Below are 20042 nucleotides of genomic sequence, written 5' to 3'. Positions count from 1 at the left end.
ATACCTTGCTTTCCTTTCTCAGTCATTACACATTAACTAATTTTCATCTGTTCGGTTGTCATTCAAGCAAGTTACGCTTGAAATTTTGAAACGCGCGATTGGCTATTAATATGTGTATATTCGTTTCTATTATTTTGATTATTTTGTCACTGTTCTTTTTCGCTTGGTTGCTTTCTCGTGTTGAATGCCATTGTTTCCAAGTGATGCACCGTATTTTGACAGCGACGTCACTTTTTCTGTATGATTTCTTTTTCCAAGACTCTGTAAATCAAAATCTCGCTGTGCTGCTGTGAGTCCTTGTAGATGGGGGCGGAGGGCTCGTCAATCTTTTATTCACCACTACTGTGTCTGTTTGTGAAATTGACTCAAATAAATTTGATTGATTGATTATTCGTAAGATACCCGTGCTGATCAGGAGCGGTCCTTACAAGCACTCTTCCAATGATTCGAGCACCCACACGAGCACTCCTTACAATGATTCGGCAAGTGCGAGCCCGTGCTGCTCCTCATTGACAGCGCGTGCTCTCTTAGGCGGTCATTTATACATCGGCCCGACTGGCCAATGTACACCTTGCCACAACTGAGCGTAATCAGTAGACAGCTGTGGCAAGGCGTATAGCGTCTATTTGAAAAGAAGTTCAGAGACCTAGCGTAGCTCTGTACTAAAATGCTTCATTACCACGCATGCTTAGGTTCGATTCCAGCTGGGACCCTGACATTTATTCTTTGCATTCGTTGGGTCAACGTTACCGATGTCGGGTATTTTATAACGCTCGTGCGTTAAAATGGCCCATGTGTGTTCTCGCGCTCCTGAATAGATACTAAGTGTCAGTCACATGTGTCACATACCCGCAGCGGCACATACCCACCCGTGGGTATGAGCCACTGCTGGCGGGAAGTGTTTGATGACGTACGTGACGGGATTGTGAGAATATCCATGTCTTATCCATCGCGTCATATTCGTCAAATCATCTTACCCACCCATGCTAATTTTGGTTCAAGCCAAGTTAGGGGGTGACCACGAGAGCACAGAAACGTAAGTGGCTAGATAGATGTGTAGATAAATACGCTCAAAGCCCCCGAAGTTCACTAAAAAATGCTTCGCATTTAATAAGTGATCAATGATTTAGAGTTTCGGTACACTGATATGTGGGGTTTAACGTCTCAAACCCACCGTATGATTATGAGACGCTGTAGTGGAGGGCTCCGAAAATTTCGACCACCTGGGTTTCTTTAACGTGTACCGAAGTCGGAGCACACGGACCTACAGCATTTCCGCCTACATCTGAAGTGGAGCCGCCGCGGCCGGGATTCGATCCCGCTACCTGTGGGGCAGCAGCTGAGTACCCTAGCCACTAAACCACCGCGGCGGGGCAAGAAAGTGAGAGCCGGTGAAAGCGCGTGCCTCGAGAATCCAACGGCGTCGACAATGTGGACAACGCGCGCTGGTTGCCACGCGATCGCGCTGACGGGCGGGACGCAGTAAAGCCCCTAGATCTAGAAAGTAGCGACACTCTCCTCCGCGCGCGCGTTTTCCTCCTCAATTCTCCTCGGATTTCTCCCCTCTCCCGGCCGGCGCGGTGCGCACGGCACGCTGAACCCTCCACTGGCTCGCTGCAGCCGCATTAGATTCAATGCGCGCGCTTGTTTAATCGGCTCCTTGAAGCATTATACGAGAATATGTCCCTTAAGAAAGAGTCGTGACGAAAGTAGGCTTCCCATAGAACATTATGGCAGACATATTTTTTAAGACGATTCGATAAATACGAGCGGAAGCGCTTCGAAAAAATGAGCATACCAGCTGGCGGCTTAGCGGTTTACCTCTCCGTCGCCGCTTCGGCTGTCTGTAACGCGGATGTGTATTAAGCGCATGTAATGTAGGCAGCACATTGTATAGACGAGAACTTGATAAGTGCTGCAGTGTCGCTTTGTAAAATTCATGTTGTGTTGGCGAAAAGCAAGCATAGAAGTCACCGTGCGTGCCTGGCTTCCGTCACGATGAAACGCCGAGATATTGCATTCCATTAACTTTGGGACTTACCTCAGTCTGTTAAAAAAAAAAAGCAAAACCCACCGCTCAGATGGAAGCTTCTAAGACTATGTTACGCTATAATTAACTCACAGAATTCAGGATGTAAAGTTTATCAGAAGAGAGCCATTACGAAAAGCGCGTACGTGGCTCTTTCTTTATATGAGCATACACGCATAATACATACATATACCAGATACGTAACTTTGCTTCCGTGCGTATGGCTATTTACTTTACGGCTGCTGCCAAGATATCATTGAGCGGTTGTTAGATATGATGTGAGATATCATTGAGCGCACAAGCACATACACACGCGCGAATACAGACGTACAGAAACGCGCGAACACACAGGCGCACACATACACACACACATAAGCGCGCATATGCAGTCGCATACATACACACACGCATACACGCAGGCGCACACATGCACACACATAAACGCACACCCGCACGCACACACACACACACATGCGTAGGAATTACACACGTTAATTTACAAATTACACACATTAAGAAAACTGACGCACGTGCTAAAACACAAGAAAACTATCTCAGGGCACAGAGAATTACAAAAAAAGCTCAGCGACTCATTCAGACCCAGCTATATCCATATTTATATGTGCTCGCTATTAAACTGAACGGAGAGTCCAGCGATGCAAATAGCATTAAAATCTTCGTACGACTTTATCTAGAGATTTAACGAAATCGGTAACACTAACCTCGCAAAGAACGACGTGTTTAGAAGGGGCGAAGTCCTTTCTCCCGATGTTGTGGATCCACTGCTTTCTGCGCACGGCATTCCTATTCCTATCTCCTCGGGGGATATAAAATAATCTTACTCCTTTCTCTGACCTGCTGCTGCACTGATACGCGCAACAGCCAGGCATTGCCACGAAAAACGAAGCTCACGATTCTACGCAAAAAAAAAAACACACGTTCAGAGCGGCAGGGCTGGCGTGGCGCCTGGAGGGTTCATGGCGTGCGTGATTGACGAAAAGCGCGCGAAGTTTGCTTGCGCGCGCTTTTCGTGACGTCAGGGTCATCTGACTGGGCGGTATCGCCCGCCGCAGCCATTCAGCGCTTGGGATGCGCGGGCTCCGCGAAAGAGGGGGTGAAAAAAAAATTGCCCGCAGCTTCCCTCGGGGGAACACTGAGGAGGATGCGGAAGCGGTTCCGCCAACAGTTTGGCCGGCGCTGGTCGAAGGGACGTCGATCATTCTGTTTGTGGATTCGTTGGCATTCATTTCACGGCGACTTCGGACGTCGACGCGCCGTACAAACCAACGGACGAGCGGCAACTGAGCGAGCGAGCGCCGACCTTGAGTATATATACAGCGCGACGGCGCATGCGCTGTCAGCTGTCGAATGTTCTCGAAGGAGAAGCGCGCGCGCGGCACAGATGGCGACGGCGCGACGGCGCATGCGCTGTCAGCTGTCGAATGTTCTCGAAGGAGAAGCGCGCGCGGCACAGATGGTGGGCGACGGCGCGACGGCGCATGCGCGCGCGTTAGCTGTCGAATGTTCAAGAAGCGGTGCGGACGGCGCGGACGGCGCACTACAAGGCGCGAGTATAAGATGCTTCCGCATCTAAAAAAAATTGCCCGCAGCTTCCCTCGGGGGAACACTGAGGAGGATGCGGAAGCGGTTCCGCCAACAGTTTGGCCGGCGCTGGTCGAAGGGACATCGATCATTCTGTTTGTGGATTCGTTGGCATTCATTTCACGGCGACTTCGGACGTCGACGCGCCGTACAAACCAACGGACGAGCGGCAACTGAGCGAGCGAGCGCCGACCTTGAGTATATATACAGCGCGACGGCGCATGCGCTGTCAGCTGTCGAATGTTGTCGAAGGAGAAGCGCGCGCGCGGCACAGATGGCGACGGCGCGACGGCGCATGCGCTGTCAGCTGTCGAATGTTCTCGAAGGAGAAGCGCGCGCGGCACAGATGGTGGGCGACGGCGCGACGGCGCATGCGCGCGCGTCAGCTGTCGAGTGTTCGAGAAGCGGTGCGGACGGCGCGGACGGCGCACTACAAGGCGCGAGTATAAGATGCTTCCGCATCTAAAAGAGTAGGTTGCCGGCGCGCCGAGAGAGTGCCGGCGTGGATAAAGGAGCGTCGCTACTTTCCAACATCTAGGGGCTTTAGGACGCAGTCGCGGCATGCTTCCCGCTAGGGTGCGTGTACCTTTCCCGGCTGTTGTCGACGTTGTGCGGGTAAGCGAAGCCAATCGCGTTCACGGATGATTGGCGACGTCAGCACCGACGAGGCGCAAACCAGGGAAGCGGAACACAAGCATCGGCAGTGGAAGATGAGCAACGCCGACGAGGTGCGAGTCGAGAACACCGATCGCGTTCGAGAATACAGACGGCACGCGGGTAAAACTGATGAGAAGCGAGCCAAGAAGCTGAGCGCAAGCGCCTTCAACGCGTCCCGCTTCCCTAGTCTTTGCGTAAAAAAAATATAGGCCTCGTATCTGCATTTATTCTGCAAATGCCATCGAAAGACGACAGTCTTGCGTGTGGAGAGAGTGAACAAAACATTTATTTGATGTTCTGTGCAAAAAAATCGGTGAATGATATTCTGGAGGCGCTGCGTCAGAGTGCCTCGAGCGTGCAGCGGAGGCGAACAAGCGCATCAAGTCACGTCACACGTGAGACATGAGCGCTATCTGGCAGTTTTCTTCCAAAACAAAGAGCGTGGCTTTGAGACGGGTGCGCGCGCCCGTCTCAGAGGTGATAAGGTGTGGAACGCAAGGCGACGGGTAGGTGCCACCACCGTCTCGTTTTAGCAAAGCGTTGGAAGCACTCTCCTTTTCGTGCAAGAGTTGCATGGTCAGCGCAGCCTGATAAGCACCATGGTCCTTAGAATTACCTATGTATGCCTTTTTTAGTAAAAGGCGCACATGCAGAATGTACACGTGCTGTTATGGTGCCCCAGACATGCGCAATAATTGCTTTTTCATCGAAAATTGCACAAGTATGAACGCTGAATCTTGAGCAACAATGGTGCGCGCTGCGGATGTGGTCGGCCGTTTCAAATACCCGATGCTGTTAAGAGTGGACGAACAGACAAATATCCAGACAGACAGACCAAAATTTTTGCATCGAAGGTCCCCAAGAAAGACTATCGTTTTAAAAAAAACGTTTACTCGCGTAAACGCTACACCGACTTTAGTTTGAAACCATTTTTCCAGCACCTGCGTCGACGTTCGTTTCGATCGGGTACGCCGTGCGCGCCACTGCTGCTTCGCGCCCCAACAGGGTTCCGTTCGAGCAGATGGTCCATAGTTTTTTCTTTAGCTCGGGCGTGGCCTATTTTTTCGCCCCCTTCGGTGGTGGCGGGAACTTCACACTTTCCGATGCCTGACGCTAACAATGACAAAAATGTGCGTCAGTCCAAAAATGGTGTTAGAATTAGCAGCATTATATGGCCTAGATATTTAGCGGTACGGTAAGCCACCGCTAACGTTATTTTCATGCTATAGTGAAACGTACTGTTCCTATCTCTAAAGGTGTAGGCGTTCTCTCCTTGGGCTATCGAAGGCGTCCATGATGACTGTCACACAATTAAAAGTGTTCAGAAAAAAATTTGGCAGATCCCGCATACCTGGGAACCGACGTTATGCGAAGCATGCGGAGGAAAGATGACCATGTTGCAATTTTTTTATTGAGCGACACGATATGAAATGACGTTAAATATATGTACGCACAGACATAAGTTGAAAAGTTGCAGATGTTTATATAACCAGTTGTTTACACTTGCGCAACGATGCCGACTGGAACATGGGTATTAGCATCACCAAAACATTATATGAAGCGCTGTGTCTCGCGAGGATGCTGGCGCTGGACACTGATATACTGGGTTTAACGTCCCAACACCATGGCTCTGGACACTGCTACCTAAATCAACTTCAGCGCATAGCAACTAAGCACAATTGACGTTAACGTGACGTAACGGCTGTATCGAAGGAGTACATATGTAATGTTTATAAAATTGGGTAGGCAGCACTGCAAACACTATCGAAGTTTCATGAAGGATAGCGTCTATTTGAAAAGTAGTTCGAAGACCTGGTGTAGTTCTGTAGTGAAATGCTTTATTCCCACGCAGAATGCTTGAGTTTGATTCCAGCTGGGACCCTGACATTTATTGTGTGCACTCGTCGGGTAACGCATCCGATGTCGGGTATTTCTTAACGCTCGCGCGTTAAAATTGTCCATGTGTGTTTTCGTCGTTCCGGGGTAGATAATAAGTGTCAATCACCTGTAGCAAGTACCCACATATTAGCGGCACATACCCACCCGTGGATATGTGCCACTTTATGGCGGGAAGTGTTTGACGACGTACGTGACGGCCTTGTGAGAATGTTCATGTCTTGTCCAGCGCGTCATATTCGTCAAACCGTCTTCTTACCCTCCAATGCTAATTTTGGTTCACGCCAAGTTAGGGGGTGACCACGAGAGCACTGAAACGTAAGTGGCTAGATAGATAGATAGATAGATAGATAGATAGATAGATAGATAGATAGATAGATAGATAGATAGATAGATAGGCTCGAAATCGCCAAAGTTTGCTAAGAAATGCTTCGCATTTAAAAAGTGATTAACGATTAAGAGTTTCGGTACTCTGGTAGGAGAGAACATAAAGCCGCCCCCCCCAAAGTGACTGCGTGCTTAGAAAAAAAGCTTCTCCGCTCTACTGCACCGTTGAGCAGCATTTGCACTCTCCTTGTCCATGGCTATACCACAGTGGCAAACGCCAGTCAGAGGCGCTATCAAGCGGCTCCAGCGCAGTGTCAGATGGCGACTGCACAGGGAAGGCGCGCGCGTCGGCGTCCATATGTCTGCCAAGGCTATGACGGCACTTCTCTGGGAAGCGCACACCGGCCGCGGACGAGTGCGAGGGAGGTGCCGGCCCCGGTGCGCGACACTACTCATCGTCTGCGCAGCGCATCGAATTGCGTGCACACCGGCGGCGGCGGAGTATCATTGCGCATGCGCAGACCAGTGCCACGCGAAATTGGCTCAGCGAGGCCAGTGTAGCTAACGCTACAAAAAAGTTAAACGATTTAGAGTACTAGGTACTCTACTGTGGGAGAGCAAACCGCCGTCCCTTGGGCCTCACCCTGACATTAGCTGCTTGTACAAATGCATGTAGCAGGGTTAATTGAAAGCAGGGAGTCAAAGAACGGTTAAACTATTCACACGAACAGGCCGTAAATAGTGCGCGGGGAGGCTACATACCTCTTTGCGTTTTGTCTCAATAAGTGCTGATTTTTTGATCGCGTATTTGTCAGAGATCAACATCTTTTCATATAGAAACTTAATCTTTTATTCAGGCGAATAGTCAGTTCGCATTCCAGTGCTCCACATGTGCCATTTTTTGAATGCAGCAAGTTTTATGCCAGCGAATGAAGAAGCCAATATTATTCTCATAAGAAGCCGAATGAAGCGGCGTGGCTGTCGCGAAAAAGTCCGAAGGAGGGGTACATAATTCATTTTCCGATCGTGGAAAATTTATTTATTTTATTTAAAAATTTCACTCATGTATGAAGGGGAGTAAATGACCACTTCAGCTATTGTACAGATAAAATATGCATGTCTATGAACAAATGAACATTCTTAAATTTTAACATTGTGTCCATGGTGGTCTCTTTTGGTGTGCAGGTTTCCTAGTGCTTGATAACCTTATTGGTCAATTTCCAACGTATGTTTGACTTCAACACTCAAGTAGTCCAAGTCACTGTTAAACATTGTATTAGTCAACAACAGACGCACTACTGGTAAAAGTGAGGATCACTAGACTAACCATACCTGGAAAAATGCAAGCGAGCAAAAAAAACAAACAAACAAAAAATAACAGCACACCCATCCACCGAGTGAATGATGAATATTAGGGCGAAGCGTGCGTCAGTCCGTCCAGCATTCTGTTCGCCCTTCCGTGCTTGCTTGCGTTCATCCATGCGTTTGTCCATGCGTCCACCCATTCGTCCGTACGTGCGCCCAGTTGCTCGTCCGGCTTTCGTCCGTGCGTGCGTCCGTCCGTCCACCCGTCCGTCCGTGCGTGAGACCCTGCATTCGTCTGTGCGTGCGTTCGGCCGCACGTGTGTTCGTACCTACGTTCATCTGTGCGTCCGTGTGTCCATCCATCCCTGGGTTCGTCCGTGCGTTTGTCTGCCCGTGCGTCCGTCTATCCGTGCCTCAGTATGTGCGTCCCTGTAGCTGTCCGTCCGTCTTGTCATGCATGGTTTGTCCGTCCACCCATGCACCTGTCTGTGCGTCCATCTGTGCATCCATCTGTGCGTCCATCTCTGCATCCGTCCATGCGTCAAACAGACAGACAGACGACGGTCGGACGAAGGAGGACTAAAAATTGAGTGGAAATCATCGCCTAGGTGTGAAACCATGCCTCTAGCAAGATGGCGGCTGCGGCCACCATCTTAGTAGGCGCGTGATACAGTATCACCATTAAGCGATTAGGGATGGAGCGTTTCCCTCACACGCCCAACGAGTGTCACGTGGAAACTTTTTCGGGTCACATAGTGCTCCAAGTGCGTTTCAGTGTTACTAGTTTTCCTCAGTGAGCCTCCGATTCACTTGATCTTTAGGTGGGCACTATCAGAAAAGAGAATGTTTCCGCCATCTTGGCAGTGGCATAAGATTGCTTCACTTCTGCTGGCAGGGCAGTGCGGAAGCTTCGACTCCAGCAATTTTTTAATCCTCCTTGGGTCGGAGGCGACCAGTGGAGGATTCACGATGAAAACTCATCTGTGATTTTTCTTAGAATCCCACATAAATACCCTCGTAGGGCAAAGAAAAATAATATTGGGAAATATGTTGCATTACTTTATTTTCAGCAAAACTGTCAAATGAACGAGTTGCACCTTTTCGAGGATGAACTTAGGAAATAAGCACATGGCGAATTGGCCTGAAAAAGTGGGCTTGATCTTCTAGGTCATTTGAACGTGGTCATATTTACAGAGGAAAGGAGTCTTGGCAATTTGAGGAATGCGTTTTTGTAAAGGTGCATTTCTGGTGCGCTTCGTTCAGCTTAAAGCCGAAATCCTATACACAGTGACACGCAATCCGACAATCCGTACATGCTGCAAAGTGATGAATTAAAATGCTTCATCACTAGCGTAAAACATCGGAAGGTAGAACATGATCGTTTGAAGTGGCCCTCTCCTCTCTTCCTTCTTAAGCTGTGTGCATTGAAAGTAAGCCAGGCAGTGCTCAAAACGCTGCATGTTTTCCATATAACTTACAGCAGTGGTTGGCACTAACAAAACATGGCCATGATCTGTACCGTTAGATTAGCTTAATGAAATGTACCGACAACATTGCAGCACGTGGCAACGTCATGCACTAAATTTATCCTAAAATAACGAATTGTTTCTAGGTCGTCTGCATTTGCATAGAGCATTTTGACATTCCTTAGCTTTATAATGCCATCATTCCATATGCCGGTTTATTCACACCCAAGATTCCGCGCTTAAGTGGGAGAGCGAGATTTTGTGCTTCGCTAGGCTTTTCTAACCCATGTTTCATTAAAATTGCAGATTTTTACCGTTTGCTATAGTTGAAAGCCTATGACATTAAACATTGCATTCAAGAGGGAGCGCGCATGAAATTGTTGAGCAGGCAACCGGCGGATGTAAGTGATAAAGCGTCTTCTGAATGAGGCGGCAGCTGCAGCGTTGCTTAATTTCGATATTCGTTATGCTTCAGGCTTCCTTTCTTAGCGTATTACCATTTCAGTGTACTGAACCAAAATGTTAAAACATTAATTTCAAAGCTGCCTCAAGCAAGAACGTCCGTAACCGAGGTGCCCATAAGTTGGAGATCTGAAGGCTCAACTTCAAAGCGCAAATTAAGCTACTTTAGAAGGGCGTGCTTGGAACGGTCATTCCGGCTTACCAAAACAGCTTTTCCTCTGTAATTTTGGCTACTTTCAAATGACTCCGATGCTCGTGCCCACTTTTTTAAGGCCGATTTGTCATCTGTTTATTGCCTAAGTGCATCCTCGAAAAGCCGGGACTCGTGCCCGTGATATTTTTGCTACAAATATAATAATGCAACATGTTTCTTAATAATATGTTTCTATTATCTGCGAAGGCCTTTTCAGAAAAGTGTAAGTGGAGGGCGGGGGGTTAAATCAGAATATTCCAATGGACTTAGCAGTCGCCAAAACTGAAAGTGTGAGGCAGTTTATGAAAATATTTATTTGAAGTGCACCAACGGTATTACCAGCCAATACTGTAAAGATTATTTTGTAGTAGGTGACCGAGACATGAGGCATTTGCTGGTTTACCTTAGTTTATAATATTTATTTGAAGTGCAGCCACGGCATTACCAGGCAATACTGTAAACATTATTTTGTAGTAGGTGACCAAGATAGGAAGCATTGGCTGGTTTACCTTAGTTTTTAAAATATTTATTTGAAGTGCAGCCATGGTATTACCAGGCAATACCGTAAACATTATTTTGTAGTAGGTGACCAAGATAGGGAGCATTGGCTGGTTAACCTTAGTTTTAAAATATTTATTTGAATTGCAGCCACGGTATTACCAGGAAATACTGCAAACATTATTTTGTAATAGGTGACCAAGATAGGAAGCATTGCCTCGTTTACCTTACAGATTAAAAACAAATCTCCAGTACAGAAACTTTTAAAAAAATGTCGCTTGTTCAGACATTTTTTTTTTTAAAACAGTTTGCTTGAGCCCACAGACTTCAAGCAATGCTGCCTTACTTTTTATTACGCGTGAATTTATTTAAAAAAGATGATATTTGTAACAGTAACATTACTGTTTTTAAAATGTCGTTAACGTTCAAGAAAGGCAAAAAACGAAATTGTTCAGTTCGTATACAGTAAGATCGATATTGTTTTCTTTAAAACTTTGTAATAAAAAACCATGAAGGTGATTTTCAGGCTACTTGGTGGCAAGTGCACGAAACATAAAATACTGAATCAAAAGTGAAATATCAACTTCCGAACCCGTGTCAATCACCTTTGTAGTGGACGCTGAGTGCTATGTTAATCCTCTAATGGATGGCGCTGTCGGCATGCGCGCGCCACCTCATGTGGGGTATATAGCAGGGGGGCAGTTGGGAATAAAGGGGGTCTTCTTGTTGTTGCTAGGAGCCATGCTCGTGTCTTACTCGGCGTCTCTGAACATGGTGTCAGAAGTGGGCGTCTAACGCGGAGTTATGGAGGAGACAGACGCCGGACCTTCTCAGCTCAACTTCATTCACGTCGGTACACCGGGACTTCAGCCTCCGTCGCCTTTCAACTTCACCAGCCCTGGGGAATGGACAACATGGATAACGAGGTACGAAGATTACGCCTTCGCGGCCGGTATCAACACAGCCACCGACGAGGTGCAGGTGCGAACTCTTTTATATTGCATGGGTTCCCAAGCACGTAGCGTCTTGTCGTCGCTAGGACTGTCTGCTCCGGAAAACCGCCCGTTTGCGGAAGTCAAGGCTAAGCTCACTTCGCATTTTGTCCACCCTATCAATGAGATTTACGAGAGCCGCCGATTTCACCGCCGAGTGCAACAACTTGGGGAGCCGGTTGATGAATTTTTCACCGCGCTCAGGAATCTTGTCAAGCGTTGTGGGTACAACAACGCCGAGATCGAAGACCGCCTTGTGCGAGACAAGTTTGTCGTTGGATTGCGGAATGAGAAGCTATCGGATCAGTTGTGCCGATGTACGAAACTTACAGCTGAGGAAGCGTTGTGCCAAGCGCGTGTTCATGAAGAAGCCGAAAAAGAGCGTCTATCCCGTGAAACTCCCAGCGAGAACGGGGCCTTTGACAGCTTAAACGTGGACGCGGCGCAACGCGCGAAGAACGCTTCATCGCGTCGCAGCAAATCTGTGCAGCCAACTCAGTCTACTTGCGATTACTGCGGCCGTGGTCACCACTCTCGAAAAGAATGCCCAGCTCGCAAAGCCACATGCAATTTCTGCAAGAAGCAAGGTCATTTTATTGCTGTTTGCCGGGCCAAGCATCGGAAAGAGCTGTTAGGCTCAGTGGAACTTCACGCGCTCAGTACGCGTCGGGCACGATATGCCGACATTCACGTGAATGGTCACCTCGCACACTTCAAGATAGACTCAGGGGCCGAAATAACGGTGGTTTCACCTTCTTTTCCGGCATTACCTACTGTTTTGGATAAAGTGGACGCCGAGGTATCCGGTCCTGGAAATCAAAGGCTGCACGTTCTGGGATCTTTCACTGCTACCTTGCAGTGGCGTAACAAAGTGTCTGTGCAAAGACTGTATGTTATCAAGAACCAGACGACACACCTCCTGGGATTACCAGCAATTGAAGACTTGGGCATCGTTCAGTTTTTGGACTCTGTGGATGGTATTCCGTCATCTCAATCAAAAATTTTTCGTGGGCTTGGCGAAGTACAGGAAGAATACCACATCCGCGTCGCTCAAGATGCTCGTCCCTTTTCATTAAGTGTTCCTCGACGAATACCTCTGCCTCTGCTAGAGCATGTGAAGAAGGAATTGGATGAAATGGAAACCCAAGGAGTCATTCGCAAGGTTGACACGCCTACCGCATGGTGTTCAGGCCTCGTCGTCGTGCCGAAGTCGTCGGGCGGGTACAGGCTCTGTGTCGACTTGACGAAGCTTAACAAGGTTATCCAGCGGGAACGCTACATTCTGCCGACAGTTGAAGACATCTTAGGTCAGCTTGGTGGGGCACAAATTTTTTCCAAGCTCGATGCAAGATCCAGCTTCCACCAAATAAAACTAACTCGTGAGAGTGAAGAACTGACGACATTCATCACACCTTTTGGCCGATATTGCTACAAGCGTCTTCCCTTTGGCATTGCGACAGCACCCGAGTATTTCCAACGCTTCATGTCGAGACTGCTCGAAGGCATCACCGGAGTCGTCAACATGATAGACGACATACTCGTCTTTGGTAGGAACCATCAAGAGCACGACCAGCGTCTAGCTGACGTCTTGGCACGGTTGACTCAAGCGGGTGTCACTCTTAATGAAAAGAAGTGTCAGTTCAGGGTCTCTTCTGTCAAGTTCTTAGGAGTTGTCGTCAGCCAGCAAGGAATTAGTCCAGACCCGGACAAAGTCAAGGCTATCATGGATCTCCCACCACCAATCGATGTTAGTGGTGTTCGCCGATTACTTGGAATGGTAAACCATGTGGCTCGATTCATTCCAAAACTGTCTGAGATCTCCGCACCTATTCGTGCACTCCTCAACAAGAATAACGCGTGGAGCTGGAGTTACAACCAAGAGGAAGCGTTCAAGAAGATAAAGTCTTTGCTCAGCTCCGACACATGTATGGCTATGTACAATCCCCATTACCCAACTATAGTATCGGCTGACGCAAGCTCTCATGGCCTTGGTGCCGTTTTACTCCAAGATCAACCGTCAGGAATTCGACGAGCAGTTGCCTATGCTTCCAGATCTCTCACTACTACAGAAGGACGCTACAGTCAAACGGAAAAGGAGTCTCTGGCTGTCACATGGGCTGTCACCAGGTTCGATCAATACCTACGTGGACTAAGCTTTGAGGTCGAATCCGATCACCTTCCGCTTGTAGCTCTCCTGTCAAGTAAAGATCTGGACATCTTGCCACCTCGAATTCAACGTATGCGAATAAAACTGATGCGCTATCAGTTCGCCGTCAAGTATGTTCCTGGAAAACTGCTAGCCACAGCGGACACACTATCAAGAGCACCCTGCGACTTGCCAACTTCTAAAGCAGTCAGCAGCTTGGAAGTCTATATAGGGGAAGTTCTCAAGGAGCTACCTTTACAACTGGAAAATCAGCTAGACGAGATCCGTCGTCTTCAAGCTCAAGATAGCGAGTGTTCTTCTATTATGACTTATTGTGAGAAAGGCTGGCCGTCCAAGAAGAGAGTTCCGACCCATTTAGCACCATACTGGAAGGAGCGAGAAAGACTGAGTGTGTACGATGGGTTACTCTTACTGGATCGCCGCATTGTCATCCCGTCAGCCCAACGCAAGGACATTCTCGCACTACTGCACGAAGGACATCAAGGTGTCCGCCGCTGTCAAGTGCGCGCCCGCGAGTGCGTTTGGTGGCCCCATTGCAGCCAGCATATTGAGGACCTTGTGGCTCAATGTGCTAAGTGTGCTGAGACGCGAACCTTGCGTTCTGAGCCACTGTCACCAACGCCAACACCGGAACGACCATGGCAACGCCTGGGAATCGACTTGTTCCACCTGGAAGGACGCGACTACGTCCTCATTGTCGACTACTACTCCCGATTTCCAGAAATAGTCACACTGGGAACTTCATCAGTAAAAGCGGTTGTTGCTGCGGTCAAGAGTTGTTTTGCCCGTTTTGGGATACCAGACGTTGTGCGGACGGACAATGGACCTCAATTCTCGTCCAAGGAGTTCGCCGACTTTGCAACGGCGTATCGATTCTGCCACGAGACCAGCAGCCCTCGATACCCTCAGAGTAACGGAGAGGTAGAGCGCATGGTGCGTACCGTGAAAGATTTGCTGAAGAAAAGCCCGGATCCGTACCTCGCTCTACTCGCATACCGAGACACACCTGGAGTTTCGGGCGTCTCTCCAGCTCAGTTACTCATGGGAAGGAGACTACAAACTCGTCTTCCGGTTCTGCCTGAACGACTTCTTCCGGCCTTACCCAATCACGAGGAATTTCAAGCACAGGATACTGCGGCGAAGTTGAAACAGGCGAAGGACTACAATAGCCGTCACAGTACTACTCCTCTGATTTCTCTCAGTATGGGGGAGGATGTGTGGATAAAGGATTTAGGTTGCAGCGGTCGTGTCCTCAGCCCAGCTCAGCGACCAAGGTCATATGTGGTCGAGACTCAAAGTGGTGTTGTCCAGAGGAACCGTTGCCATCTGGTGCCGTTTGTAGATGACCAAAATGTCCAACAGCAAGCATCAATGGCTTCATCACCGACGCATGGAACCTTGTCATCAAATCCGCCAAGAGACTCAGCCTCGACCTCAGCGTCGGAATCATTGTCTCCAAGTGCTTCAAGTGCTTCGTGCGCATCACCTGTGCCGCCTGTGAAGATGCCTCCCTCGCCTGAAGTGCAGACGCTACCTGTGCAAGCAAGTGCGCCTCAGTGTGATGAACCTAAGCGTACGCGTTCTGGCCGTGCCGTGAAACCGCCGCGCAGGTTGAACATGTAACTATCCCGGGAGGGAAGATGTAGTGGACGCTGAGTGCTATGTTAATCCTCTAATGGATGGCGCTGTCGGCATGCGCGCGCCACCTCATGTGGGGTATATAGCAGGGGGGCAGTTGGGAATAAAGGGGGTCTTCTTGTTGTTGCTAGGAGCCATGCTCGTGTCTTACTCGGCGTCTGTGAACAACCTTGATGTTATTCTTTTCAAGATATCGTTTGAAATAATGTTGGAGGATGTGGGTGGGGTCTAAGAGCCTGTGGCGACCACTGTCCAGAGATCTGCGCAGCCTTCTTCTCGTCACTGATAAGCATGGCGTGACACGGCCACTTTTCACCACACGTTTCCGATAAAAGGCAGCGCCAATGCAGTTTCACAGGCGGCTCGCGTCACCACCAGCTATTGTTAAGAATTCGGGTTTGATGGCGTCCCACCGCTGCCACCACCTTTAGAGGAATTCGCTGTGTCGTGATGGTAGCAGTAGCCGAGAGCGGCGATTAGCCGAACGGACTTCGCTGAACCTTTCGCTCAGAGGCGGAATAGGGAGGCAAACGTATTGCAGAACGAAACAGGTAGCAACGTTTAGAGCAGAAGCTTATCGTTTCTACAGAGCTGGCCAGCACAACGACGTCGGCTGGGGCAAAATCCTTAAGCATGGGGCTGGCACGGCCCTGAATAACGTTCTGGTGTTTTCTCTGAGACCAGTTCCCAGTTCTTGGCGGAGGAAGCGAAGCCTTCCCCAGAACGACACGTGGCTCGCCGCCGTCTGTGTGGAAGGTGGCGCTGGGAGCGGGGAGAGTTCTCCGGAACTGCGCTCGTTCCCGGGGGAAGAAGCGCTCCGAAAGGGGCCCATGCCTCTGGCATAACACTATATAACCCAATCTACCAAGCTTGGTTCCATAATTGTTTCTCTAACCTTCCGAGCACAGCAGCGGCATGCTTGCCCCGCTGCTGTACGTAAATGCAGCAGCGCACGTGTATAGATGGTGACCATTATGTAATAACCACACACAATGCGTGCTGTCAACATTAGTTTCGGTTCCAAAGTCACCTTGTGGAACAGCAATGGTGCAAATTAGACAAAAAGTGCCCTTTCGAGCAGTATATATGGGGCAGTAATTTCCAGTTGGCCACGTTGGCGCAATTGGCGCAGGTTTCCTACCCCAGCCTCAGTTATAACAACTGTCGCTTGCTGCAGCCATATTTGTGTTCTTTCTCTCGGAATGTTGTAAGAACAACAACATTTCCCCTAATACGTCGAAGACAAATTTCATGACTATATTTCGCAAAATATCCATCGTGTCATTTTTACACTCTCTCAATACCGTGTCGTAAGGGTTATGACATCAGTGATGTTGGCGTTCTTTTTAATAACATGGCCCCGCCGCGGTGGTCTAGTGGCTAAGGTACTCGGCTGCTGACCTGCAGGTCGCGGGTTCGATTCCCGGCTGCGGCGGCTGCATTTCCGATGGAGGCGGAAATGTTGTAGGCCCGTGTACTTAGATTTGGGTGCACGCTAAAGAACCCCAGGTTGTCAAAATTTCCGGAGCCCTCCACTACGGCGTCTCTCATAATCCAATGATGGTTTTCGGACTTTAAACCCCACATATCAATCAATAAATTTTAATAACATGATACATTTTTCTCCTCACACTCAAAGTGCGGCCATTAGAGGCCTTCGTTATCTCAGCTGTGTTGCCAGAGTCTCTCGAGAATGCAGTTTTCCTAACACTTTCCAAAAATTGTACGCTGCATATATGTCTTCCTCAGCCCCGCCGCGGTGGTCTAGTGGCTAAGGTGCTCGGCTGCTGACCCGCAGGTCGCGGGTTCAAATCGCGGCTGCGGCGGCTGCATTTCCGATGGAGGCGGAAATGTCGTAGGCCCGTGTGCTTAGATTTGGGTGCACGTTAAAGAACCCCAGGTGGTCAAAATTTCCGGAGCCCTCCACTACGGCGTCTCTCATAATCATATGGTGGTTTTGGGACGTTAAACCCCACAAATCAATCATATGTCTTCCTCAACTTGAATATGCATGTGGGGTCTGGAACGACATCGGTATACTAACAATAACGTCATTTAGAGAGTCCAGAAATATTTATAAGCGTTTACATCCATCGTTTGCATGTGGGGTCTGGAACGGCATTGGTATACTAACAGTAACGTCATTTAGAGAGTCCAGAAACCTTTAAAGCGCGTACAATCATCGTTTTGTTAGGAATGACTGTATCTCGTTCTAACGCTGCTAGATTATTATCACTGTCATCACATTGCTGCCGACGGATTCACTCTTATCTGTTATTTCTTTACAAGCTAGTTCACGGTATGATACCGTGCCCTTTACTTCGCAGTTGTATTAACTTTAAAACTCCGTGCAAGTTTACCGGAGAAAATCAACCATTTCACATAGCTGCCAGCTCCTTCCAACACTATATACATTCCTTCTATAGACTGGCAAACATCCCTGCCTTTCCTTTCCTTCCTGTTCCTTCTTTCCTACCGTTCACAGAAGACAAAGTCTCTGTACAGTAAACTTTCTTGTTCTTGATGTGTTCATAGCCCACAGTCACTGTTTTTATCTGAGCTTTACACTGTCTCAACGCAGCTAAGCACAATGTGAAAATCCTTCCCTTTTTGGTATTTCGGAAAGCCTTCCGCAGAGCAGTGTATATTCCACATTATTTTTCACTCCAATTCTGTGATTATTGTCTTGTCTTTTTATTCTCCCCATTTTGTGTTGGTTTCATTTTGTCTGTGCGTTATCGCTCTTTTTATTTCATTTTTTTCTGAATATTGTATATTGTATGGTTTCTATTTATTGTTTCAATTTCTGTGCGCCAGCACAAAGACTTTGTAGTTGTTCCTGGGTACGTTCAAATAAATGATTGATTGATTGATGATTATTATTATTGCTTTGGCTATCGTTTGTCATTCATTGTTATATAATATAGATGTTTGCAGAGGGAGTACTTGTTTTGTCTCTGCATGTTTTTCCACACCTGCTATATAGCCCAAAGGGGGCTGACGATATAAAAAACGAATTATTATTATTATTATTATTATTATTATTATTATTATTATTATTATTATTATTATTATTATTATTAACGCTACGCTAGGTTAGAGTGGCACTCTATTGTGAGCGCATAAACACTACTTGGAAGAAATAAGGTTTATTGCTCCGCTATTGTGGAAGCTGGAGGTGTCAAACAACTTGGTCATTCCTGCAATTTATATCGTCCGGTGCCCCGGAGTAGGCGCCCAGTCAGTGCGTGATGTCTTTGGCTCGCATTGGCTGCCAAGCGGCGCATTCACTTGCACAGTGGCGCCGGTTCAGCTCACTGGTTAACCATTCTGCCGTTGGCTGGTAGACCCTGCGACATTCGCCAACGTGCCAGCCGGTTCTCGAACCACATCTGCGAATATCCAGTGTCACACAAACAATAAAAAAATTGGCAGATCCCATGTATTTGGGAATCAGCGTATGCGAAGCATGCGGAGGGAAGGGGGCCATGCTGCATTTTTTTTTAGTGAGTGACATGTCCTGAAATGACGCTAAATATATGTACAAATGTGTTACGCATACACATGTTCAAGAGTTGCAGATGTTATAAACTGTTGTTTGCACTTGAGCAACGATGTCAACTGGAACATGCGTATTAGAAACACCCGAAGCTGATATGAAGCGCTTATGCTCGCGAGGATGCTGGCCCTGGACACTGCTACATAAATAAACTTGAGCGCCAGGTAACTAACCACAAAGGACGTTAACCCGACGTGACGGCTGTATCAAAGGAGTACATATGTAATGTTTATAAAATTGGGTTGGCAGCACTGCAACCACTATCTTTTCACTAAAGTTACCGTCTATTTGAATAGTTCTTAGACCTGGCGTTCTCTGTGGTTAAGTGCTTCATTGAAACACAGAATTCTTGGGTTTGATTCCAGCTGGGATCCTGACATTTATTCTTTGCATTTCTCGGGTCGAAGCTACCGATGTCGGGTGTTTCTTAGCGTCCGAGCGTTACAATTGCCCATGTGTGTTCTCGTCCTTCCTGGGTAGATACTAAGTGTCGATCACCTGTGGCACACAACCGCATACCAGCGGCACATACCTGCCCGTGGGTATGTGCCACTGTCTGGCGGGAAGTGTTTGACGACGTACGAGACGGGATTATGGCAGTATTCATGTCTTCACCAGCGCCTTATATTTGTCACACTATTTTACCCTCCCATGCTAATTTTGGTTCACACCAAGTTAAGGGGGTGACCAGGAGAGCACCCAAATTTAAGCGGCTAGATAGATAGATAGATAGATAGATAGATAGATAGATAGATAGATAGATAGATAGATAGATAGATAGATAGATAGATAGATAGATAGATACGCTCGAAGTCGCCGAAGTTCGCTAAGAAATGCTTAGCATTCAATACAGGGAGAGGATGAGGGCAAGCTCACTCCAATTCTATCTATCTATCTATCTATCTATCTATCTATCTATCTATCTATCTATCTATCTATCTATCTATCTATCTATCTATCTATCTATCTATCTATCTATCTATCTATCTATCTATCTATCTATCTATCTATCTATCGTCGAAGTGATGTACCCACGCAACAGTAGCGGTATTTCGCAACTCTAAAAAACGCTTTGTGTGCTGGCAAAACTGGTCGAAAAAAACAAAGATGGCTGCGCTTAACAGGGTCAACGCAGCCCTTTCGCTTGGCGCTGTGCTGAAGTTTCTTGATTGTGGAGTTGAATGGCGTCGCTTCGCCGAATGCGAAAATTAATTGGCCGCAGACCGCCTCATTCTCATCGACATAAAGAAT

The 20042-nt window shown here is 47.9% G+C and overlaps 1 protein-coding gene across 1 annotated transcript in view; it reads right to left on the bottom strand.

Annotated features, from left to right (window-relative positions):
* Positions 1–18365: 18365 nt before the first annotated feature.
* The window catches only part of LOC119183337 (pituitary homeobox 3), a 39676-nt gene continuing 37999 nt past the window's right edge, over positions 18366–20042 (bottom strand). The window contains exon 2 of the mRNA XM_075881923.1: positions 18366–18624. Coding sequence (XP_075738038.1) covers positions 18547–18624 — 78 coding nt within the window. The 3' untranslated portion in view covers positions 18366–18546. The remainder of the gene's footprint in view (positions 18625–20042) is intronic.

The sequence above is a fragment of the Rhipicephalus microplus genome, chromosome X, assembly GCF_043290135.1.
Source record: "Rhipicephalus microplus isolate Deutch F79 chromosome X, USDA_Rmic, whole genome shotgun sequence".
In the NCBI taxonomy this organism is placed as follows: domain Eukaryota; kingdom Metazoa; phylum Arthropoda; class Arachnida; order Ixodida; family Ixodidae; genus Rhipicephalus; species Rhipicephalus microplus.
The sequence above is the reverse complement of the archived record's forward strand: the minus strand, read 5'-3'. Positions and strand labels throughout refer to the sequence as shown.